Consider the following 25416-nt stretch of genomic DNA (forward strand, 5'->3'; position numbering starts at 1 on the left):
TCTCTACTATTTGTCTGCAGGAAACACACATGACATTGTGGCTCTGGAGGGCCCTTGGACGAAGGAAAGCCATGGTCCCAGACCTGCCAGTATCGTGACTTGAGCACCAGATTTTGATGAGGAAGGGGCTTGAGGTACTCAGACAAGGGGGCAACAAAGGAGAGCAGGAAGACAAAAGGAGGAGCCCAGGGGAGGAAACAGAATGCATTTCAACATAGCAAGGAGTCCTCCAGAAACACCCTCAAGGCGCCCAGAACTCTCCATTCCCCACAAAGATGTTCTTCTAGCATTTGCCCAAGAAAATATAGTGTTAACATAAAACTAAGTGTTAATACAAAAAGGAGATAGTGTAGAGCCAGGTGTGGTGGCATAGGCCAGTGGTCCCAGCACTCAGGATGATCTCAAGTTCCAGATCAGCCTGGACTACACAGTAAGACCCTGTGTGAAAAACAATAACCAAGAATACAGTGTTAATGTCATGTTATGGAGCCAGGTGTATGGACCTGAAGTTTGTTCCTAAGAACAAACAAGAACAAAAGCTAGGTGAGGGGCTAGAGAGATGGAGGTATCCTGGCAGTGGTTAAGGCACTTGCTGGCAAAGCCAGTTTCAATTCCCCAGTACCCACATAAAGATGGATGCACAAGGTGGCACATACATCTGGAGTTTGTTTGCAGTAGCTAGATGCCCTGGTGAGACCATTTTCCCTCACACTCTTTCAAATAAATAAAATATTAAAAAATTTAAAAAGCTAGGTGAACTCTGAAGAGAGGAAATGTCCACCCAGGTGTGGTGATGCAGGCCTTTAAATCCCAGTCCTCAGGAGGCAAAGGTAAGAGGATTCCCATAAGTTCAAGGCCACACAATGAATTCCTAGTCATCCTGGGCTAGAGCAAGACCCTACCTCAAAAAACAAATAAACAAGCAAAAAAAGAAAGAAAGAAAGAAAGAAAGAAAGAAAGAAAGAAAGAAAGAAAGAAAGAAAGAAAGGAGGGAGGGAGGGAGGGAGGGAGGGAGGGAGGGAGGGAGGGAGGGAGGGAGGGAGGGAGGAAGGAAGGAAGGAAGGAAGGAAGGAAGGAAGGAAGGAAGGAAGGAAGGAAGGAAGGAAGGAGGAAATATCCATACTTATATGCCCAGACCTGTCAGATAGGAAAGGACACAAGTCCTTCTGCCATTAGTACAGCATGATCACAATGCATGGTGACAGGTTGTTACAAAGGATGGGAAGTGAGGAGAAGACCTCAAAGACAGGATCACAGCATGTGCGGAAGGTAGCATGCAAAGGGACTATGGAAGAATGGGTTAAAAAAATAAATGGGGGGCTGGAGAGATGGCTTAGCGGTTAAACGCTTGCCTGTGAAGCCTAAGAACCCCGGTTCAAGGCTCGGTTCCCCAGGTCCCACGTTAGCCAGATGCACAAGGGGGCGCATGCATCTGGAGTTCGTTTGCAGTGGCTGGAAGCCCTGGCACGCCCATCCTCTCTCTCTCCCTCTATCTGTCTTTCTCCCTGTGTCTGTCACTCTCAAATAAATAAATAAAAAAAAATGAACAAAAAAATAAATGGGGCTTTAACAATAAAGAGTCTTGAGAAAAGATTAGACTGGGTACATGGTTCCGTCATGCTCTGGATTACTCTAGCTAGAAACCTTTCTGGTGATGAGGTTTGGAAAAAGAGTGACCTAGTTAGCATGCAGAAAAGACTCTCCATAGCATGGAGAACAGTGCCAGGCTGAACCCACTATATATCTTCTGGAGTTCTCCAAAGCCTAGAAGAAAGTGAGCCAAAGTCCTAGGAGGGCTTCTACTGTGGTCTGGCTAAATGGGTATGTCATGTCCATCAAACTGCCCATACACTAGTACTTTTCTCACCCTTGCTCAAAGAAGCTTCTATATCCAGCAAAGCTAGCCATCATAATTGACAAAGAAATAAGAACTTTCCACAATAAAAAAAACTGGTTAAAGGAATATATGACCACTAAACCAGCTCTACAAGAAATACTTGAAGGGATCATCCATGCTGAAGAGAAAAGAAAGCACAAACATGAGAAAGCAGGAAAACAATAAACCATAATCAAATAATAGTTAATACAAGACAGTAAAGGAAAAACAGGAAGCACTACAAAGCAAAAAGAATGGCAAGAATAAATACATACCTTTCTATAATAACTCAATATCTATGGCCTCAATGACCCAACCAAAAACAGAGGCTTGCAGACTGAATTAAAAGGCAGAATCCTTCTGTTTGTTGCCTCCATAAAGGACAGACACTATCTTAGGGTGAAAGGACGAAAAGCAGTATTTCAAGCAAATGGGCCTAGGAAACAAGCAGGTGTTGCTATCCTAATATCTGACAGGACAGACTTCAACATTAGTGAGGAAAGATAAAGGTCACTTTATATTGATTAAAAGAACAATTCAATAGGAGGACATGGCAATTCTAAACATATATGCACCTAACATGGGTGCTCCCAATTTCATCAAAGAAACATCATAAGACTTAAGGTCATAGAACAATTGTAGTAGGTGACTTCAATACCCCACTCTCATCAACTGACAGGTCATCTCAACAAAAACAAAAGGATCTGGATTAAATAACATCATAGTACAAATGAACCTAACAAGTATCTATAGAACATTCTATCCAAATGTTTCAGAATATACATTCTTTTCAGCAGCACATGGAATATTCTCTAAAATAGGCCATATATTAGGACACAAATCTTAACAAATACAGGAAACTTGAAATAATTCACTGTACTCTATCTGATCAAAATGGGATTAAACAACAAATCAGCAGCAAGAAAAACTATGACCCATACCCAAACTCATCAAAACTGAACAATACACTACTGAATGATGAATGGGTCATTGAAGAAATCAAGAAGGAAATAAAAAATTCATAAGGTCAAATGATAATGATAATACAACATACTAAAACCTATGGGACGCAATGAAGGCAGTCCTAAGAGGGAAAATGATAACTTTTTGTGCCTATATTAAGAAATTAGAAGGGTTGCAAGTAAACAACTAATGCTTCACCTTAAGGCCTTGGAGAAAGAAGAACAAGGAAAACCAAAAATAAATAATAAATATTAGAGTAGAAGCTAATGAAGTAGAAACCCAAAAAATAATACAAAGAATCAATGAAACAAATAATTGGTTCTTTGAAAGGATAAACAGGATTGATAAACCCTTAGCAAATCTAATCAAACAAAAGACAGAAGAGACACAAATTAATAAAATTAGAGATGATAAAGGCATTACAACAGATACCAATGAAATTCAGAAAATCATAGGGACATACTATAAAAACATATACTCCACCAAGTTTGAAAATCTGAAAGAAATGCATGATTTCCTAGATTTATATGACCTACCAAAATTAAATCATTTAAATAGATCTATAACAAGCACTGAGATCAAAGCAGTTATAAAAATCTCCTAAATGAACAAAGTCCAGGCCCAGATAGTTTCACTGGTAGACTTTTCCAGATCTTCACAGAAGAACTAACACCAATGCTTCTCAAACTTTTCTATAAAATAAAAAAGGAAGGAATACTACCAAAATCCTTCTAGGACACCAGCATTACCCTAATACCAAAACCAGGCAAAGACAGAACAAAAAGAATACATCAGAAAGCTCATTCACCTCGACCAGATAAGTTTTATCCCAGAGATGTAGGGATGGTTCAACATATACAAATTGATAAATGTAATACACTATATAAATGGACTGAAGAACAAAAGTCACATGATCATCTCATTAGATGCTGACAAATATCCAACATCCCTTCATGGTAAAACCCCTAAAGAAACTGGGAATAGAAGAAACATATCTCAACATAATAAAAAGCTATTTATAATAAACTTATAGCCTATATTATATGAAATGGGGGAAAACTTGAAGCTTTTCCACTAAATCAGGAATAAGACAAAGGTGTTCACTGTCCTCACATTTATTTAATATGGTACTAGAAGTCTTTATGCTAACAAGGCAAGAGACACAAATAAAAGGGATACAAATTGGAAAGGGATAAATCAAATTATTATTTGCAGATGATATGATTTTATAAATAAAGGACCCTAAAGACTCTACCAGCAAACTGTTAGAGCTAATAAACACTTTTACCAATCTAGTAGGATACAAAACTAGCACACAGAAATTGGTAGCCTTCCTATATATAAAACAACAAACGTGCTGAGAATGAAATCAGAGAAATACTCCCATTCACAATTGCCTCAAAAAAAGGTACCTTGAACACCAGGCGTGGTGGCGTACGCCTTTAATCCCAGCACTCGGGAGGCAGAGGTAGGAGGATCGCTGTGAGTTCGAGGCCACCCTGAGGCTCCTTAGTCAATTCCAGGTCAGCCTGGGCTAGAGTGAGACCCTACCTCAAAAACAAAAAACAACAAAAAAAAAAAAAGGTACCTTGGAATAAACATAACCAAGGAAATGAAGGATCTCTACAATGAAAACATTAAAACATTCAAGACAGAAATTGCAGAAGACACTAGGAAATGGAAAACCATCACAAGTTCTTGGATTGGAAGAATCAATAATATGAAAATGTCAGTCTTGGGCTGGAGAGATGGCTTAGCGGTTAAGCGCTTGCCTGTGAAGCCTAAGGACCCCGGTTCGAGGCTTGGTTCCCCAGGTCCCACGTTAGCCAGATGCACACGGGGGGGCGCACGTGTCTGGAGTTCGTTTGCAGAGGCTGGAAGCCCTGGCGTGCCCATTCTCTCTCTCTCCCTCTATCTGTCTTTCTCTCTGTGTCTGTCGCTCTCAAATAAATAAATAAAATAAAATAATTAAAAAAAAAAAAAGAAAATGTCAGTCTTACCAAAAGCCATCTATACACCCAATATGATTCCCATCAAAATTCCTGAAATAGTAAAAACCATCTAAAATTCATTTGGAAGCACAAAAACCTCAAATAGCCAAAACAATTCTGAGCAATAAAAATAAGGCTGGTGGTATCACCATACCTGATTTTAAGCTGTATTACAGAGCCATAGTAACAAAGACAGCATGATACCGGCACAAAAATAGACACACAGACCAGTGGAACAGAACTGAGGACCCAGATGTAAACCCAGGCAGCTACAGCCATTTGATTTTTGACAAAAATGCCAAAAATATTCAATGGAGAAAAAGACAGCCTCTTTAACAAATGGTGCTGGGAAAACTGGATATCTATATGTAGAAGGATGAAAATAGATCCTTATCTCTCTCCATGCACAAGAATCAAGTCCAAATGGATCAAAGACCTCAGACTGGAAACTCAGACTGCTAGAGGATTAAGTAGGAGAAACGCTTCAATATTTTGACCTAGGCAGCAACTTTCTGAATATAACCCCAGTTGCTCAGGAAGTAAAACCACTAATCAACCACTGGGACCTTGTGAAACTAAAAGGGTTTTATTTTATTTATTTATTTATCTTTTTATTTTATTTTGTTTTTTGAGGTAGGGTCTCACTCTAGCTCAGCCTGACCTGGAATTCACTATGTAGTCTCAGGCTGGCCTCACACTCACAGTAATCCTCCTACCTCTGCCTCCTGAGTGCTGGGATTAAAGGCGTGCGCCACCACGCCTGGCTAAAAAGCTTTTGTATAGCAAAAGACAACTGTGAGTAGAGCAAAGAGGCAACTTAGAGAATGGAAGAAAAATCTTTGCCAGTTATACATCTGAATGCTTGCCTATAAAACCCTAACGACCCAGGTTTGATTCCCTAGTACCCATGTAAAGAGAGCTGCACAAGGTGGCACATGCATCTGGAGTTTGTTTACAGTGGCTGGAGGCCCTGGCACACCCATTCTTTTCTTTCTTTCTCTGCTTGCAAATAAATAAAATAAAATATTTTAAAATTAAAAAAGAAGAAATACAGATGGCCTGTAAACATCTAAAAAGATGTTCTACATCCTTAACAATCAGGAAAGTGCAAATCAAAACTACCTTGAGATTCCATCTCACTCCTTTCAGAATGGCTATCATCAAGAAAACAAATAACAATAAATACTGGAGAGGATGTAGGAAAAGGGGAACCCTTCTGCACTGCTGGTGGGAATGTCAACTGGTACAGCCATTATGGAAATTAGTGTGGAGGTTCTTAAGACAGCTAAAAATAGATTTATCAAGCTAGGAGTGGTGGCACATGCCTTTAATCCCAGCATTTGTGAGGCAGAGATAGGTGGATCACTGTGAGTTCAAGGCCACCCTGAGATTACATAGCGAATTCCAGGTCAGCCTGGGCTAGAGTGAGACCCTACCTAGGATAAGACAGAGAGAGGGGGAGAGGGAGAGGAAGAGGGGATTTATCAGGGCTAGAGAGATGGTTTAGTGGTTAAGACACTTGCCTGCAAAGCCAAAGGACCCAGGTTCAATTCCCCAGTACCAACATAAAGCCAGATGCACAAGGTGGTGCATGCCTCTGGAGTTCATTTATAGTGGCCCTGACATGTCATCTATCTTTCTTCCTATCTATCTATCTATCTATCTATCTATCTATCTATCTATCTATCTAATCTATCTGCCTCTTTCTCTCTCAAATAGATAAAACATAAAAAAAGCACAACAAAATAGATTTACCATATGACTCAGCTATACCACTCCTTGGCATATATCCTAAGGACTCTACTCACTACTTAGAAGATGCATGTTTCCAGCCTAGATATCCCTCAACTGATGAATGAATAATGAAGATGTGGTGCATTTATACAATGGAGTTCTGTTCAAAAGTGAAATTATGAAATTTGCAGGGAAATGGGTCTGGAAAGGAATATATGAAGTGAGGTAACACAGGCCCCGAAGGCCAAATACCACATATTCTCTCTCATACATGGATAACAGCTACAAATGTTTAGACTTGTATGTGAATTGGAGTAAACATCAGTAACAGGGGCCAACAAGGTAGAAAGGGGCTATAAGGGAGGGTAAAGAGGGAAAGAATTAAGGGGATGGTATTGTATATATGTAAGTAGATGAACAGATTACTGGGGTGCAATGGCCTAAGTGAGGTTAGGGGAAGGGATTGAGTAAAGGAAGTATGGGAAGAGGGGTAATCAAAATTTAAGATGCTATGAATAAGCCTTATGGAAGCCATAGATTGTTACTAGAAAAATTTCAGTGCCAGGGATAGGATACCTTCCAGTGAGTTGATGGCCAGGGAGGTCCCTGATGCCCCCAAAACATTACAGGCCATTGCCAAAGCTCTTGGTTTCCTATCAGAACTAGATGGTAAGACTCTACTGCTGAAGACTCCACATGCTTGGGCTGCAGGTCACTGAGAAGTCAAGCTGGAGCTGAGCTGAAAACCTTTTCCCTGTGGACCAGCTGACAGAAAGCTGGAAAAAGCTATGCTGCATGCAGCCCTATGGGCAAAAGAAGTCATCAATGGTGTAAATGCATTGGACCTCACAGTGGCTGATACTACCTACAGAAGACCTGCATAACAGGAGGAAAAAATAAATGATGACATCAAAATAGGAGATACTGGTTGGAAAGAATAAGAGGAGGAGTTGGGTGCAAGAAGAGGGATAGTAGTACGAGGGATGATGATCATGGTAGTTTGCCTATGTATGGAAATTGGAAATTGTAACAAAAAGTTAAAAATAAACAAATAGATAAAAGGTTAAGAAAATCAAATTAATACTAAATATAACCAGAAATCATTGAACTTAGCTGTGAAACAATAGTATAGCCATACACAGAATGAGTATTTTATGTCATATGTTGTACAGCAAATTCCTATGAATTGAAATATTCCCTCATGGAGGGAGGTGGGAAGATCAGGAGACTTTGGTGGTCAACAAGTCTGGGAGAGCTAAATCTTAAAAGGTCACATGACTCCAAAAATCATAGGAGCAGTAAACAACCGTTGAAGGGCATGCTCTTGGTATAATCATGCTTTGGTCTATTGTCTGTTCCCTATCTGGGGTGAACAGATGTGTGTTTGAATCTATCTCCTCAGGAGAAAACATTTACATGACACACCTGATGGCTACTCCTTAGGGAGATGAATGTTAACAACAAAGGTAGGTGGGTTTTAGTAGCAATAATTGTCTATTTTAACTATGGGCTGTTGGGATTCAAAGTTGAACTGTTTTTTGCTTTGTTTTGAGGTAGGGTTTCATTCTAGCCCAGGCTGACCTGGAATTAGTCTCGGACTGGTCTCAAACTCATAGTGATACTCCAACCTCAGCCTCCAAGTGATGGGACTAAAGGCATATGCCACCATGTCTGGCTCAAAGTTGAAAAAAAAAAAAATTTTTTTTTGGTTTTTTGAGGTAGGGTCTTGCTGTAGCCCAGGCTGACCTGGAATTCACTATGCAGTCTCAGAGTGGCCCTGAACTCACTGTGATTCCCCCTACTTCTATCCCCAAGTGCCAGGATTAAAGCAAGATGTACATGGTGGCACATGTGTCTAGAGCTTGTTTGCAGTGGCTAGAGAACTTGGCATGCTCATATTTTCTCACTCCCCTTCTTTCTGTCTCAAATAAATAAATAATTTTAATAAAAGAAGGATGTTTCAACAGTCTAAAAATACTGGAATCCTTAAGAGTCTTTAAGGGTGTTCAACATAAAAATAAGGGCATCTATCTTCTAATATGTCAGCTAAGGAGACAGAGGAATGAAAGACCTTGGCCTTGGTTTTTCTTCACTCCCCCTAGACAATGATCAGCCATTAATACTAGCCCAGAGAGAGGTGATAGGGAAAAGACACAGAGCCAGAGCCTGGTACTCCAGTAACTCATACCCTGCAAGGGTTCCAGAAACACTAGAAACAGATACACAGGCGAGGCTATTCCCAGACAGTGATGACAGGGAAGGAAATTGGACCTCTAAGGGACTGAAGGGATCAAGTGACCCGCCAGTGAAATGTAAGCACTTTTCCCTGCAGCCTGGGACAGTTCACAGAAGATCAGTATGGCTGAATACTAAGCCACATCATGTAACAATTTTGACCATCTTGGATGAGACAGTGGGATTGTGATGTGTGATGGACCATTCTTACTTTTCGTATGAAAAAAAATATGTAAAGGGGAAGAATTGAGTTGTCAAGAGTCTTACACTCATTCTAGATGGTTTCACTCATTGTCTGTGTAACCATGTGTGATGGTGAGCTGTTGGATCACCTCATTCATGCTACACTGTCCTTTCATGTACATAGGAAGTTTCTTATAATAAACTCATAGAATAAAACCACATATATTAGAAATAAAAGACTGTCAAGTACCTAAGACATAAATGTGCCAGAGTACAAGGAAGTCCTGACACACGCCAAGAGGCCTTACATGATACTTCCATGTAGAAGGTGCAAAGTCACAACACTCAAGTTTTCCTCAAATCTACCTATAAACTCAATGTAGATCTGACTAAGATTCTAGTGAAGTAAAGCAACAACTGGCAGAAGGAACCTAAGGTCATGGTTAAGGAAGTGAAGACCTCTTATAGGGCTGTGCTAACAGAGCAAGAAAGCCACAGCAGCCTGGGAAGAAAGCAGGGCAGAACTGCCCACCAGCAACATTGAAAAAATCAACATAGAAAAATAGTGTTAGACATTACCTCACACTACAAATGACCTGCTCCACCCAGAGCACACTATGCAAAGCCTTTTATCCAGATGGGTGCCCATCTATCCTGCCCAATGTCCAGGGCACAGCAGCTGCTCCATAGCTGCCTCAGACTCATACAAAGGCAAGTGCCAAGTGTTTCTGAGAATTTAAAAATATAATGAATACATACTTTGATAGCTGGTGGATAATCCTTAAATATCTCCACAATTCTCATCACACTGAAGGACAGGTACCCAGAGGCTGTGAACAGCAGCGGTGCTGTGAGGCTGCTGATGGCAATAAGTACCTCCACCTGACAGGGAAGCAGAGTGAACAGAGCAGTGGACCAGCATGAAGCTCCAGCTGAACCATCTTACCACTAAGCATACTGCTTACAGTGCTTCCTGTGACCCACGAGCTTTTGAATTTCATGATTCTTTAGCTTGCTGGAAAATTAACTCTTATGTGCCACTGACTTCTCCTGCTCTTCTAAGATATGTTCTTTTAACTAGCCCCAAGTTTTCCCAAATAGCAGGGTGGTGTCCTCAGAAATGGGGAGTGGTCATACAGACCCATTTATCAGGGCCATAAACCCATCTGACTCATCTTGTGGAAAAATCAAGTCAACATTGCTAGCAAACAGTTGACCAGCCCCACGGGAGGCAGGTTGAAGCTAAAGGGAGGTCCTCCTTTTCCCTCCTTTGGTTAGCCACAGAAGTTTCTGACTTCCAGATAGCTGGGGCTAGTGGGTGCTTAGAACAGTCATATAGGGCCCTTGTTGTGTGGTGGGGCTAGCCTTGACCCTCCCACTGTCCTCTCTTCCCCTGCTCCAGCCCAGCCTAGGCTACCTCACAGAGGTAATGGCCCAGAGTCTCAGCCCTGGAATCATAGCAGGGACAGGCTTCACTTACCAGACACTTGCTAGGACACTCTGCTGCAACATGACTGGCAATGGCACTTGGAAAACACTGGAAAAATAAATGGTAAAAGACTTTAGCAAGGTGTGGTGGCGCATGCCTTTAATCCCAGCACTTGGGAGGCAGAAGTAGGATTGCTGTGAATTCAAGGACACCCTGAGACTACAAAGTAAATTCCAGGTCAGCCTGAGCTACAGCCAGACCCTACCTCGGAAAAACAAAACGAAACAACAACAACAAAAAGACTTTAGAGATGGCTGTTTAAGAGGTCAGATTCTAACCTTGCTCTGGCATGCTTTGGCACAATTCATCCTTCTATCTGGCAGAATCAAGGCTGGAGCCAGGCGTGGTGGCGCACGCCTTTAATCCCAGCACTCGGGAGGCAGAGGTAGGAGGATTGCCGTGAGTTTGAGGCCACCCTGAGACTCCATAGTGAATTCCAGGTCAGCCTGGGCTAGAGTGAGACCCTACCTCGAAAAACAAAAACAAACAAAACAAAAAAGGCTGGAAATGTGGGGATGGTCCCCAAGGGATATCAGAAAGCAGGGTGGCCTGTCACAGGCCCTTGTAGCTCCTTGTTCCTTGGCCATTTTAAGCTGTTGAAAAGCTGCAAGGATTGCAGAGGGACTGCTGGAGCCCCTCAAATAATAGTGCCAAATTTATCACATCTGTGCCCACTGATTATCCTGGTGCCTAGTCACTTGAATGTGTGCTATGCATTTGCTCAATATGTTACCACAGACAGACATGGGTCCCAAGAACAATGAAGAGAATCCTGTGTGTTTCATGACCCAGGATGCAATCTGGGATCACTCTTTGTACATCTTGTCAGTGTCTGTTGCCAAGGTCATCTCTTGGCTGCTACAACTTTATGATGTGGACATCCTAAGGCATGGGCCCTGGGCTGAAGATAGGCCTCTGCAGGTTAGGTAGGTATCTCTCTGAGATGAGATATGAGGCTCCTCCACTTGCCAACACTGACTCCTGGGCTGGGGCAGTTACTTGCTTCTTCCTTGGACAGGCTTCTCTCATCTTTGTAACCAAAAAAGTGTCTTCCTAATTTCACACAAATGGGCAGAAGGGAAGTAATAGGAAATGGCTGAGGGTCTAGTAAGCCCTCTGGAACTCCCTCTGTGCCAATACTTTGATACTTCAAGTGCACTACACACCTGGGGAGCTCCTGACCCAATCAACATGTATCCCAGCTCTGATATTCCTGTCCACAAAAAGGGAAGGGAAATTGCCCTATGTTCCATGATATGTGACCCTAGATATACAATGGAGGGGTCTGAACTTGTCACAGGCTCTGGTGAGGTAAATGAAGTCAAAGGGAGAACAAGGTAGCTGCATGTGCAAGGGCTCTGGGATGTAGTAGAGGGCCAAATGTGGCTGCAGAGATGAGTATGGTGGGGCAGGGAGGTAAAACACAGGGTCTTTCCTGAGGTTGGCATTTCCCAGAGTACCTAATGATAGCAGGTGCAAGTGCAGAGAAGAGAACCATGGATGTAGAGCAGCATGTCAGAAAGCAACTGAAGTGGCCCCAACAACCACAGGAAGGCTACGGTAGCACCCTGGCCTTCAGCCTACATGGGCTCCAAAGGCAGGCTTCAGCCCCACTCCTGGCCCTGGATCCCTTGATGAATTCTGGGAAACTGTAGCCTTGGCCTCTCTTGTCATCACCTGGCCAGTATGTGGACAAATGGAGCTGGTTTTCTACCTCTACAGGAAATCCACCCCCCACTCTGGAATTTCCAGCCCTTTTCTCAGCTGCTTAGGGCAGATGGAGGTAAGACCAGGCCAGGAAGCATTGGGTAGGCCCTATGGTAGCTCACCAGGAGGAATAAGGGACATCCTTGCAGAAGGACAGGTCTCCAAATAGGGTCATATTCACAGGGTTGACTCTGGGGACGAGGGCTAGGGTCTTTCATTTGCACTTGGTCCCTGTCCCTAGTAAGATGAGTTTGTGCTCCCACAGCTATCTCTGTACTGCAGATTACAAAGCTGAGACTGTTCCCTACCCAACATTTTCTCTCTGAGACCGTCATGCTCAGGCTAAACCTATAAGATCTCTTTTTCTATAGTGGTCCTATCCTGCTTATTTCAGAGGAGCAGCTCTGTCCCCAAAGCAGTCTTGCACTTGTCTTCAGGGAGCCCCTAGACTGACTAGGTCTTCAGGGCTCACTAAGCTCAATGCGGTAGATATAGGTGCTTTGCCTCCTGCACAAAGCTGAGCCACAGCCTCATGTGAGATATTCACTCCAGGCACACCAGTTTCTTGGTGGCAGTGTGTCTTCTTATGGTTGAACAAATAGTTTAAGAAGGCAAGTGGTAGGCTGGAGAGATTGCTCAGTGCCTCAAGGCACTTGACCCAAAACCTAATGACCCTGGTTTGATCCCCCAGTACCTACATAAAGCAGTACCTACGTGAAGCCAGGTGAAGTGGTACATGTGTGTGGAGTTCATCTGCAGTGGCTTGAAGCCCTGGTGCACTTTTCTTCCCTTCCTCCTCCTTCCCTCCCTCTCTCCTTCCCTTCTCCTTCCTTCCCTTCTTCCCTCTCTCCCTGCCTACCTCCCTCCTTTCTTTCCTTCCTTCATTTCTCCCTCCCTTCCTTCCTTCCTTTTCTCCCTCCCTCCCTCCCTCCTTCCTTCCTGTCTCTCTCTCTCTCTTGTGTATATGAGTCTCTTCTCTCTGTATGCAGTTAAATAAATAAATATTAAAAATATATTTTTAAAGAAGGCAAGTGGTCAAGCCCAGCCTGTGCCTCTTGGGCAGCTTCAGCACCCATGTGGCTCAGAAGCCTGTGGATGAGGTGAAGGATGCTCACTATGTCCTCCTCACTGCTCTAAGATGGGAGCATGACCTAAATGTTTAACTCACCAGGTAAGCAGTGTGGGACAAACCAGAGGCAAATGGTAAGTCACTCGTGGCATAGTGCAAAATGACCACTGCCGCCCATGTCCAGAAATGTAAATCACAGGTGGATAGTGATTTGGGAATGATGCATGGAAATGCTGGCTGTGTGTGGGCTGCTCTAGATCTCCTGTTCTGAGAGGTGCCAGGAGCCCAAACTCAGCTGACTGTATCTGAACACAGCACACCAATGGAGACACTGAACAACACTAAATAACACAGACAATCTTGGAATGCCTTACAAAATGACAAAAGACTGACCATATGTCACACACTTCCCATGTGTTAGGGCTATGCTAAGTGTTTACCATAGTAACATTTAATATGAAATAATTGGATTTCTTAGGAAAATAATAAAAGTAATATAATGATGGCATTTAATATAAAATTATGCACTGACATAGTTAATCCTCAGTACCCAGATTCTTGTGAGGGAGTGTCTCCTATGTGCTATCCTGTCTGAATGCCATCAAAAGTGCACCCAAAGACCAGCCACATGAGATCTTAGGAAGGAGCTCAGAACTGTGGCTACAACTGTGTAGTCAGGCCAGCGACAGACAGATGAGGTGACCAATTAGGAAGTACTCACAGCCACTAAGATCCAAAAGAATGTCACTGAGAGGTGTGGGCCTGAGACAGCATCATCTACATTTAGAGCGATCACCCCACCAAGGACAGCAGAGACACCAGCAATCACCTCAACCACCTAGAGGGGGGGGTAATGGGACAGTGTCACTTTCCTGAGTTACAAAACTGAGGGCCTGTCCCCATAGTGAGAGAGGAGACATCCCAAAGTCCCAGAATGCCATGTGCAGATGTGGGTATTCCAACAGCAGTCCATAGGCTCAGTAGGCTGACCTCCTTGGATGCTGCCAAGTTGACCACATATGGAAAAACCATTAGACAAGGCTAAAAAGGAAGACAGTGATGACAGCCCCCTCCCCACTTGCTCCATAATGAGGCTCACATTTAGAGCTAAGCCTGAGGGAGATGGGCATGGAGTTGGCCCAGCCATCACCGGGCTGTAGAGGCTCATTTTGCAGACAAGGCCAGGCCTCTGTACATTCAGAATGTACAAGGCTCAAGATGGACAAAGAAAATTGAATCCCCACCTGAGTACCATCATGACACAGAAGAAGAAACTCTGGAAACAGGGAGAGAGCATGTAAAGGACAGTACAAATAGATACACACATGTCAGTAACAACCCCAAAAGAAACAGGTGACATAAAGTATGATAGACAAACTAGAAAAAATAAAATACAGGGCCAGGTAGGTGGCTCAGCACTTAAAGGTGCTTGATTACAAAGCCTGCCAGCCCAGGTTCAACCCACAACACCCTCATAAAAAGCTAGATGGGAATTTGTTTGCAGCAGCAAGACCATGTGTATGTGTATATACACGTGTGCACACACACATACACACACAAATAAAGAAAATACCACTATGTATTGTCTATAAGAGACATAAGGGGGCTGGAGAAGTGGCTCAGCAGTTAAAGGACCTTGCTTACAAAGCTTGACAGTCTGGGTTAGATTCCCTAGTAGCTACATAAACCCAGATGCACAAAGTGGTGCATGCATTTGGAGTTCATTTCCAGTGGCAGGAGGGCCTGGCATGCCCATACTCCCTCTCTCTGTGTCTGATTTCTCTCTCTCTCTCTCTCAAATAAATAAATAAATGTTTTTAACAAAAGAACATATAGACACTTGCTCCACAAACTGCTCACCAGAGCCCAAGTTTTCCATACCCACATAAAGGCAAACATCTCAAAGCATGTGGGCCAGCTAGTTTAGCTTTCTCAGTGACAAACCAATGAAAGATCCTGTCTGAAAACAAGGTTCAAGGAGAGGATAAACTACCCTGGGTTGTCCTTTAACTTTCACATGTGCATGCCACTCCCCCTCAAAAATAAAAAATAAAAATAAAAATAAAGAGAAGAGGGAAGTTTTTCTTACAGAGTAGGATTTTAGGACCCGAGCAGGGAATGTCACTTCATCTAGAACACTGGTGCTTTCAGAGATGGAGCCCTAGGAAGAAGAAAATCCTTGTGGAGTTACAGTGTGAGGTACATTCAGCTCAATGTAGCACCAGCTGCCACAGGGAGGGTTCAGGTCACACTTCTAAAATGTGACCTCCTGAAGGCCACAGTCCTCAGGCCTGAGAAACAGCTCAAGGGTACACAGACCCCTTGCATGTAACCATATGAAATCAGCACAATCACAGCTCATAGACATTGTAGCTGATCTGGTCTCCCTCTTACACCCTTGCACCATTACCTCCAAACATGGATAACAGTCCCTACCACACACACATCCCCCTCATGGCCTCAGCTGTGCATGAGGACCCCTCACACAGTCAAGCCCAACTGAGGCATCACAAGATTGTTGTGAGAGACTTACCTTCTTCCTCCTGCAGGACTCCTCACTGGAACGTGCAGAGATAATCACTGTGGCTGCCATGAGAAGCTCCAGAAGCAGAAGCAGGATTAGGTTGAAGTTTATCTGCGAAGGGAGCACATGCTTCAATGACACCATGTCCCTTCCCTCAGGAAGTGACCTTTCTCCCTTACTGGCCATTCCAGGCTCCACACCAGTTCCCCTGTTTTTGTCACAGGCCTGAATAAGCTGTGGGCAGCACACTGCCATTGTATCATGTAGGTCTTTTTTTTTTTTTTTTCCAAGTAGAGATAAAGTGGGGGAGAGAGACAATGAATTAATGAATGAATATGGACATTCCAGAGACTCCTGCCATTGCAAATTAACTCCACATGCATGTGTCACTCTGTACATCTGGCTTTACATGGGTACTGGGGAGTCGAACCCGGGTTGTTAGACTGTAGTCAAGCACCTTAACCTCTGAGCCATCTCTCCAGCCCCAGATTTTTTTTTTTTTAAAGTTACAAGAGTCCTTTTTTTTTAATTTTTTTTTTTTATTTATTTGAGAGTGACAGACACAGAGAGAAAGACAGATAGAGGGAGAGAGAGAATGGGCACGCCAGGGCTTCCAGCCTCTGCAAACGAACTCCAGACGCGTGCACCCCCTTGTGCATCTGGCTAACGTGGGACCTGGGGAACCGAGCCTCGAACCGGGGTCCTTAGGCTTCACAGGCAAGCGTTTAACTGCTAAGCCATCTCTCCAGCCCTGCTTTTTTATTAAGATGTTTCATTTATTTAATTGCAAGCGGAGAGATACAGAGAGAGAAAGTGAAAGAGCAAGAGAGGGAGCATACGGGCACACTAGGGCCTTCAGCCACTGCACACAAACCTCAGAAGCACGCAACACCTTGTACATCTGGTTCATGTGGGCTCTAGGGAATCAAATGTAGATCATTATCCTTTAAAGGCAGTGCCTTAACTACTGAGCCATTTCTCCAACCTCTATTTGCTTATTCTGTTTTTGAGACAAGGCGTAACATAGACCAGGCTGGTTTCAAACTCACTTTGTAGCCAGTGATGACCTTGAACTATTCTATTCTATCTTCCTCCCTCCACCTTCCAAGGGCTGGAATTTGTACAGGTATGTGCCACCACACTTGACTCTATAAACCTCATTCTACAAGATGATATCTATATTTTGAATATATTTTCAATTTTTGTTGGCATAATTAATATTTTATGTTGATTATCACACCCAACCACCTTGCTGATTATGCTGAATAGTTCTTGTGTCCAGTGAGCAGGACTGTCTCTTCTGTGCATGGTGGCTTGGGAACTCCTTAGATTCTTACATAACTTTACCCTCATTTCTATGAGATTTTTCTCTTTGGCTATCATTTTTTAAGTTATCTTTTTCTACTTTTCACAGTAGTACATAAAATGACAATTATATCCCAGTCTTACAATCAATAGTACCATAGATTTGATGAAAAATGGCATCATGTTAGTGTTAATTTTCTTATATATGTGGTGATGGGATAGACCCCACAGTTTTACACATGCTATGCAAGTGCTCTACCCTGAGCAGCACCCCAGGCCAGTTACTGTTAACTTTTAAAGAATATGTTGGGGGGATACTAGAATGTTATTTGTTCATAAATCTGTCCAATGTAGTGAATTCTGGTTCACTGTGGACATTTCTTCCTTCAGAAACACAGGCACCTTTAAACACTTGTCAACAAGAGCAGTGACACATAATTTATCATGAATTGTCAGTTCAACTAAAGTGGACTCACTTTCACTTGGTGGGAGCAGAGCCCTAGTATCTGAAATCAGGAGGAAGAGAGACATGGTCCGGGTGAAAAATAGGAAATGCATCATGACCCACATCCCTTTCTAGTGACTTACATTTATTGCTGATGGATTCAAGATCAGTTTGCATCCAAACCAGATTAAGCATGTAGTGGTAACAGCAAATGTAGAAACAAACAATATCTGAAAGTTGGGAATCTGAAAAACAAGTCAGGAGGAGTTTCTTTCTTTGAATAATTATAGGAATAAAGACAATATTCATATTAAAGATCACTAAAATACTATAGACTGTAACAGTAGAGGGATGCACTGTCTGCAGGAATAGGACAGGGCGGGAAACTACCATTTGGAACAACCTCTAGGAATCCTTAAGGGCTCCACCCACCCATAGAACATGTGGGTACATCATGGCCAAGTATCACAGAGCCCCCAAGTTTTCAGAGGCTGTACTGAGGGCTAGACTCACCGCACTGACATTTCTCCTTGCAACAGCAAAGCTCACAATTGCAGAGGGGAGGCACTGGAAAAAAAAAAAAAAAAAACAGAACCTGGGTTTACTGCAGGTTTGCCTGAGCCTTGTGCTGGACAGTGGCAACCTTGAAATAATGTACTGCAGAGTAGATGCAGCTCAGTGATAGAGTTCTTGCCTTTCATATTCAAGGCCCTGAGTTTGACCTGAAGGTCCACATAAAACTAAAATAGTAATGCATTATATAACATCTAAGCTTCCAGACTAGTCTGAGGCAAATAATCATTGGTTAGTCTACCTGACATAAGGAGGGTCCTCAACCCTGAAGGTCCCTGGGTACTTCAAATTTATTTATTTTTTATTCTTTTTGTTTGTTTTGTTTTTCGAGGTAGGGTCTCACTGTAGCCCAGTCTGACCTGGAATTCACTATGTAGTCTCAGGGTGGCCTCAAACTGTTGGTAATCCTCCTACCTCTGCCTCCTGAGTGCTGGCACCAAAGGCGTGTGCCACCACACCTGCCTCTTCATTTATTTTTTTTTTTAAATATTCTAAGAGCCGGGCATGGTGGAGCATGCCTTTGATCCCAGCACTCGGGAGGCAGAGGTAGGAGGGTTGCCGTGAGTTTGAGGCCACCCTGAGACTACATAGTGAATTCCAGGTCAGCCTGGGCTACAGTGAGACCCTACCTCGAAAAACAAAACAAAACAAAAATTATATATATATATACATATACATATATATATACTTATATATGTATATTTGCTTATATATATACATATACATACACATACATACATACATACACACACACATATATATCTGTGTGAGAATGGAAGTCAGAATATAACATAGATGTGATAGTTAAGGTGTTGTCAACTTGATCTGTTTAGTAATCCACAGGCTGCTTCTAGGAAGGATCAACTAAAGGAGGGGGTCTTTCTCCCAGGGTGAGCCCTTCCCCCCAGAGTGGGCGGCCCCGCTCAGAGAGGGACTTGATATAAGGAAGCTCTGGGTAGAAGAGTTCCCTTTTCCTTCCTTTCTTCCACTTGGCTGCCGGAGCTGCTCCCTACCTTCTAGCATGGATTGAAGACCGGTACGGACTAAAGACCAACATCAACTGAAGACCCACGTGGATCGAAACCCAGCGGCTCCTTAGGAAGCCTCCAGGCTTTCTGGCACCATCTGCAGTGCCAGGTCGGGACTGCTGAGGCATCTGGCCACGTGGACTGAGCAGCTACCAGGTTCGGTGATTCTTGGGCCTGCAACTGCTATTGGACTACTGTAAGCTAATCCAATAAATTCCCTTTATAAAATAATTCATTCTAGTAATTCTGTTCCTCTAGAGAACCCTGACTAATACAATAGACCAGGCAGCAATGGTCTCTGTTGAAGAATTACCCGGAAAAATATCTATGTGAAAGTAGAAGAAGTGCTCAGGGATCCCACAGCTTCAGGGGCTGGCATCCAGACCACATATTCTGACTGAACTGTGACTACAAACAGTAGTCAAGCATAGGGGAGGACAGTAGTAAAGGTGTATCAGAGGGAGGAAGGTGGAGATGGGCAAGTCCAGGCCTGGTGAGCCATGTAGTATTACTCCTGTAGGTAAAGAACCCAACTCCCTAAAAGAGCAGCAGATTGGGGTCTCAGGGGGCAAAGACCTCTGGGTATGCCTACGTGAAGGTGAGCAATGGGGTTAGCAGGAGAAGCCTGCATAAGGGGCCTGTGCTGGTGACTAAGGTGGATAAAAGGCTATTGAAGGTCTACCATGGGACCCTCTCAGGTGACCCAAGGGCCTAACACTGCTATCTAAGAAGATGACTGTCAGGAATAGAACAAGGCAAGAATGAGTGTCCCTGCCTCTGGAGTCCTGGGGTCACTGCATAGGAGAGTACCACCCAGGGATAATCTGGGTCAGAGTTACTCTGACTTTACCAAGGGCTGGCCCCATGGTCTAGATAAAGAAGTTTCCACAGAGAACAAGTGAAGGGGGGGCAGGAGAGAGAGAGTCTGTGTGTCAGGGAGCAGCTCATATTTTTTAATGTTTTATTCTAAGGGGACAGAGGCCCCAGTAGCATACCTACATGTATTGGGGTGTGGGGCTACATGACACTAGTGTCCATTGTCTTGTAAGATACCTGAGGCCACTGATAGGACCAGTCAGGAGCAGTGTTTATGCAGGAGGGATAGGGAGCCTGGCACAGGGCTGGGAAGGGAAAGGTTCCCAGGAACCTTGGCCTGTGCTGGCCAGTCAATAAGTAAACAGGAAGGGTATTGGGGATCCAGAACCTCTGAGGACCAGAGGGTGGCTCTGGGGAGTTCCCATGGTTCAGCTCCCCCATCTTGACACACAAAGGACCCTATGGGGTGGGGTGATGTGTTCTATGCTTAGGCTGGCCAGATTCTGAGGATGCAGGAGCCTCAGGGCCTTGGAGTATGCCAGTGGCTATGTCTCCTACTCCTGTAAGGACAGTGTCCACACCCAGACCTGGCAGTGGATGAGATTCTAGAAACATAGCACTAAGATTTGAGAGGAGCAGGGTTGCCCCTGACTATCAAGGTCAGCTGAAATAGCTAGAGTAGGCTATTAGAACACATCAGGATCCCAAGTGCTGTTTCTTACATGGATGTCTACAAAATAAAATTCTTGATAATTTTCAAAAGTCTTTAAACTGGGGTTGAAGATATGGCTTAGTGGTTAAAGATGCTTGCTTGCAAAGCCTGCTGGCCTGGGTTAGATTCCCTAGGACCCATGTAAAGACAGATGTGCAAAGTGGTGAATGCATCTAGAATTCATTTGTAGTGGCAAGAAGCCTGGGTAAACCCATTCCTTCCCTCCCTGTCTCTCTCAAATAAATAAAACATTTTTTAAATTCACAAAAGTATTGAAACTGGTCACATGAGAAATTTTTGAGTGAGGAACAGACACTTGAATGGATGATGAACAACTAGGGAGCTGATATATGTGGTTGAGGAGCATGCTTACAGAGCCTGCTGCACACCGCAAGTAATCCATCTCAGAGGGGAACACATTCCCCAGGTAAAGTGAAAACCCGGAGGTCACCAGAAGGCAGCTCTGCAAAAGAACATCATAAGTTCATGTTATAATGTGTCTCTGTCTGAAGATTAGACACTCAAAGAAGGAATGCCTAACTCTTTGTGACCTAAATGCTTCCCTGCATTAACCAAACTACCTAGCATTTATTTAGCAGGACAAAGCTCAAGAAATGAACCTTTCCATCCTTACCTATGGTGCCAGAGCAGGGACCACTATCTTTGTTATTTGGGAGAGAGAAGGTGATTTCAGAGACTTTGGGATTGTACCCCAGGCCCATTCTCTGAGCCTGGGAAACAGTGCATGTTCGACTGCCTCTGAGGAAGCTAACCCAAACAGGCATCTGCAAAATGATGGCCAGAACCAGGGTCTACAGGACCAATAGTCTTCATAATGACCTTGGGAGACACCAGGCTAAACTTTACTTTGAGATGTAAGTCATTACAGAACCCAGCTGGGTGTTTTGTAGGGATGACTTGGAGAGTCTGGGGCATGGAAATGGAGGGGTCCCAGTCTGAACATAGGTTCTCAGTTACACAGAAACCAGATCCTGCCACACAGGTACGTCTAGTGACTTGGCCCTTGATGACTGTGCAAACATAGGACCAAATGACTCTTTTAGTTCCTTGGCTATCTACAACTGTATGTATAAATGTCCCAGTGCCCCAGAAAACTCCCTTTAATATTTGGTTCTGTCAGCTTGGATCTGCCCTCTAGCTCTACCCATTCCAGTCCTCCAGTTTCCTGTTGTCCCCATGACCCTCATGGCCCCTACAGTCTTTTCTGTTCTATGTTCCTAACTCCTGCCTTGGCTACAACTGGAAAGCCACAGAGCTACCTTGCAGCCCAAGATAGCCTCTCACCTTTATAGGTCACTCCTTGAAGGCCATGTCTGGGCCCCACATGGGGGCCACCTGTCTGGTAGCCTGTGGGCTCAGCACAGTTCTGGACTGCCTTGCCTTGGTGGAATAGCAGAGTGTAGGAGCACAGGCTCCTGTTCTGACAATAACTGAGAAAAAAACCTTAGAGGACATGAGCAAATAAATGTTTCAGTATCTAAGAGTCACCCCAACAAAGTGGGAGCTGCTCTTTTCTGAACACCTGGGACAGAGTAACTCATGGTATGGGGCCTTGTGCACTTTGGGACATGACAGAGACTCAAAGGACAAGGGACTTGTTGCCCTCTGAGGTGGTATCTAGCTACTCACCCCCATCAATACGGAAAAGACCCACGTCTTATAGTTGAAGCATGGAGGCAGCCTCTTTGACAGCTGAAGATCCTTGGGCTTTGAGTCAGGAGTATAGCTGCCAGGGTCCTGCCGTCCTGGGTCCTGCCGACCCCGCTCCAGTGTGGGCATCCGATCATAGCCCAGTTCTTCCCTGAATTGGCCCTCCCGTGTCATGGCACTTGGCCAAAGCACACTATAAGGGATGGCACCACAGTCAACTGAGGCTCATGGACTCACACATGTACAATGAAATCATCATTGACTTTGATCACTGACAAACTCCAACAGTACTAAGATCTTTGTTTTGTTTTTGAGACAAAGTAACTCTGTGTAGCCCAGACTGGCCTGGAGCTCTTGAATAAAGTGCACACCACCATGCCTAACCTATGGAAATACATCTTTTAACAAAGGAACATGTTCATACCACAGTACTGTGAACTTGAAGAAAACAAGCACAATTCTAAACATGAATAAAATTACTTTCCGGGTAACCCATCTGAATTCAGGACAAGATTTTAGACTACTTATTTGCGTCCTCAGATACAGTACATTTCAGCATCTAGCAGCAACTTTTCAAATCCCAAACGGGGAATCCACTGATTCAACACAAGGAACAGACAGAACATGAGATTGCAAAAGAGGCACCTACTCTGCAATTTAACATCTATGTGCTTACCTCTGCTGTTGTCCGGCTGTTGGGATCACTGGCGTCTGGCTGAGGGGCTTCCAGCAAAAACTATTCACAAGTGGAACAAAAGCTCAGCTAAATTGTACTTTAGCCAGGGGCAGGCACAAGGCTTCCTGAATTTCAATGAGAGGAAGCAAGTAGATTCTAAAAACATTCATCTTAGTTGTGTAACCACTGGTTTAGAGCTGTCCTAACCTGATGAGGAAAGGAAGGGCCACAGCCAGGCCCAAACTTACTATAGAATGGTCAGGTAGGTCTTGGAAGGAAAAAGTACTGCTAAGATGAGAGACCAGTATATTTAGGGCCCTGGCCAGCCTTGGGCCTGAAACAAAATATTATATTCTAAAGTTATATCAAACATCCATCCAAGCAGCCTTTCTCTGACTTCCATTATCACATGGTAGAAATCTCCTACACAAGGCCACATAAACTTTTATGTTCTTAATTTGGCTGGTTTGGTCCCTGCTGGGAATTCCACTTCCAGTTCCCATGGCAGCCCCAAGGACTGGCAGGCATGGTCTTGTACCCTTTATTTCTGCTCACTAGGCAGAGAAAAGGACATGAATATGTTTCATTCGCTCAGAGACACTGGCGCCTTGGCAATTATGACAGTTTCTTTGTGCACATTGCAAAAAAGGCGCAGCCCAGAGTTTTAAAAAAAAAAAAAAAAAACAGGTCCTTGAACCACAGACCCACACCCTGACTGGTGGGCAGTCATTGGTTTAAAATTGGGGATGTTTGATGGTATTAAGCCTTTCAACCACACAAGAAAGGTTACAAATAATTTACACAAACTATTCCCTGAGGAGTCTAGAACTTATTTTGAGTGGGTAATGAAACTTCCCAAACTTACTTAGTTCTAAAATGATTAAGAAAATTTGTACAACTGGATTCAACCCCTTTTTGTTTCTTTTGTTTGAAGAAAAATACTGAGCAGATAATCACTTTTTAGTTTTCCAAAATTGCTCACTAGTAAGGAATGCCAGCACACTGTCTTTAATCAGAGAGAGAAAACATACTCAAGCACTCCTTCCCCACCATCATAACCTCATAAACAGTTGCTTGGGAAGTGAGTCCTTGTTGCTGCTAATAGCACTAGTTTCTAGACCAGTTCCTGTTCTTTCACACGACCTTACAATTGCCCTTTCTCCCTCTGCCCATTGAATCCCCCATTCACACTCCAATATCTATGCAGCCTTCAGCAACTATTTAGAGTGAGTAGTTCAGGCCACAGTTCTTTCCATGTGTTTATGCTCCAGGGTGGACAATGAACAGTATGACGCATGTTCGCACACTTGACTTTCTCTCTGTGAAGAGAGGTTTGAAAGGGATTGGAGAGCCAGAGGAAGTTTCAGTGAGAAGGAGACATTGGAGTCAAAGGCAGATGAGCTGGAGGCCTATATGTGCAAATGTCCTGGGAGGCAAGAGTAAAGCTGGAGGAGAGTGCACACTGAATCCTGGGAGATGGGATGTAGAGGCCATCCAAGTACAAGACACTTGTGGGCATGGAAACCATTTGACCTTGACTCTGAGGTGGGCCTGTTAGAGTGGTCTGAGCAGTATGGCATCTGGTTCTGGGTAAAGAATAGGCTGGGGTGGGGAGCAGGTGCTAACTGGAGGTGATGGGGAGGGATGCAATTTCAGATATATCTGTAAAAGCCAATATGATCTGCTGTGAGTGATGTGGGCTGAGTTCAGACTGCCAGAAGGTGAAGGTTTTGGAGGTTCATATGTTTTGTTTGTGACATTTTGGGAGCATATGAGTGAAAATACAGAAGAATGACTCAGGGCAGTGGCTTAGGCTGGCACAGCTCCTAACTCCCATTACACACTGCCCTTGAAGAGAAATCTGACTGGGATTGTCCAACCCTCATTTCTGAGGATGACTCTTTCCACCAGACCAATAAATCCCTGAGACTCTTCTCATTACCCTGTGCATTCTCCACAACAAACCCAAAATGGCTTCATGATGCACATTCATGTGTAAAGACTGAGGTACTCCCTGCCATCTCAAGAAGAAAGCTTTCAATTCAAGTGACCAATCTGATATAGAAAAACAAAAATATCCTGGCTGATCCAGAAATAAATCAGACCCCTGACCAACACGACAAAATATTTGTATGATGTAGAACATCCAGGCAAGGAGACTATATACACACGGAAAAGCCTTGATAAGGTGCTTTTCTTTTGTTTGTTTTTCGAGGTAGGGTTTCTCTCTAGCCCAGGCTGACCTGGTTCACTATGTAGTTTCAGGCTGGCCTCAACTCACAGCAATCCTCCTACCTCTGCCTCCCATGTGCTGGGATTAAAGGTGTGCACCACCACGCCTGGTCCTTGATAATTTTTTTTAAAAGAAAAGACTGAAGTTGTTCAGATTGTATTCTATGACCAAGATCAAGTTAAATTA

The 25416-nt window shown here is 43.7% G+C and overlaps 1 protein-coding gene across 3 annotated transcripts in view; it reads right to left on the minus strand.

Moving 5' to 3' along the window:
* Positions 1-23418, minus strand: part of Mlc1 (modulator of VRAC current 1) — a 28356-nt gene extending 4938 nt beyond the window's left edge. Inside the window, exons 1-10 of one of the 3 annotated variants that reach the window (XM_045152731.1) lie at positions 22998-23417; positions 22301-22514; positions 21024-21113; positions 18035-18088; positions 17665-17766; positions 15781-15882; positions 15337-15408; positions 13969-14085; positions 10463-10519; positions 9742-9864 (exon numbers count right to left, since the gene is read on the minus strand). In XM_045152731.1, the coding sequence (XP_045008666.1) occupies positions 9742-9864; positions 10463-10519; positions 13969-14085; positions 15337-15408; positions 15781-15882; positions 17665-17766; positions 18035-18088; positions 21024-21113; positions 22301-22495 (912 nt within the window). In that variant the 5' untranslated portion in view covers positions 22496-22514; positions 22998-23417. Of the gene's footprint in view, positions 1-9741; positions 9865-10462; positions 10520-13968; positions 14086-15336; positions 15409-15780; positions 15883-17664; positions 17767-18034; positions 18089-21023; positions 21114-22300; positions 22515-22997 lie in introns of all 3 variants that reach the window. The other 2 variants (XM_045152732.1, XM_045152733.1) reach the window with 2 other exon arrangements.
* Between the last annotated feature and the right edge of the window lie 1998 nt (positions 23419-25416).

The sequence above is a fragment of the Jaculus jaculus genome, chromosome 6 (genome assembly GCF_020740685.1).
Source record: "Jaculus jaculus isolate mJacJac1 chromosome 6, mJacJac1.mat.Y.cur, whole genome shotgun sequence".
Classification (NCBI taxonomy): domain Eukaryota; kingdom Metazoa; phylum Chordata; class Mammalia; order Rodentia; family Dipodidae; genus Jaculus; species Jaculus jaculus.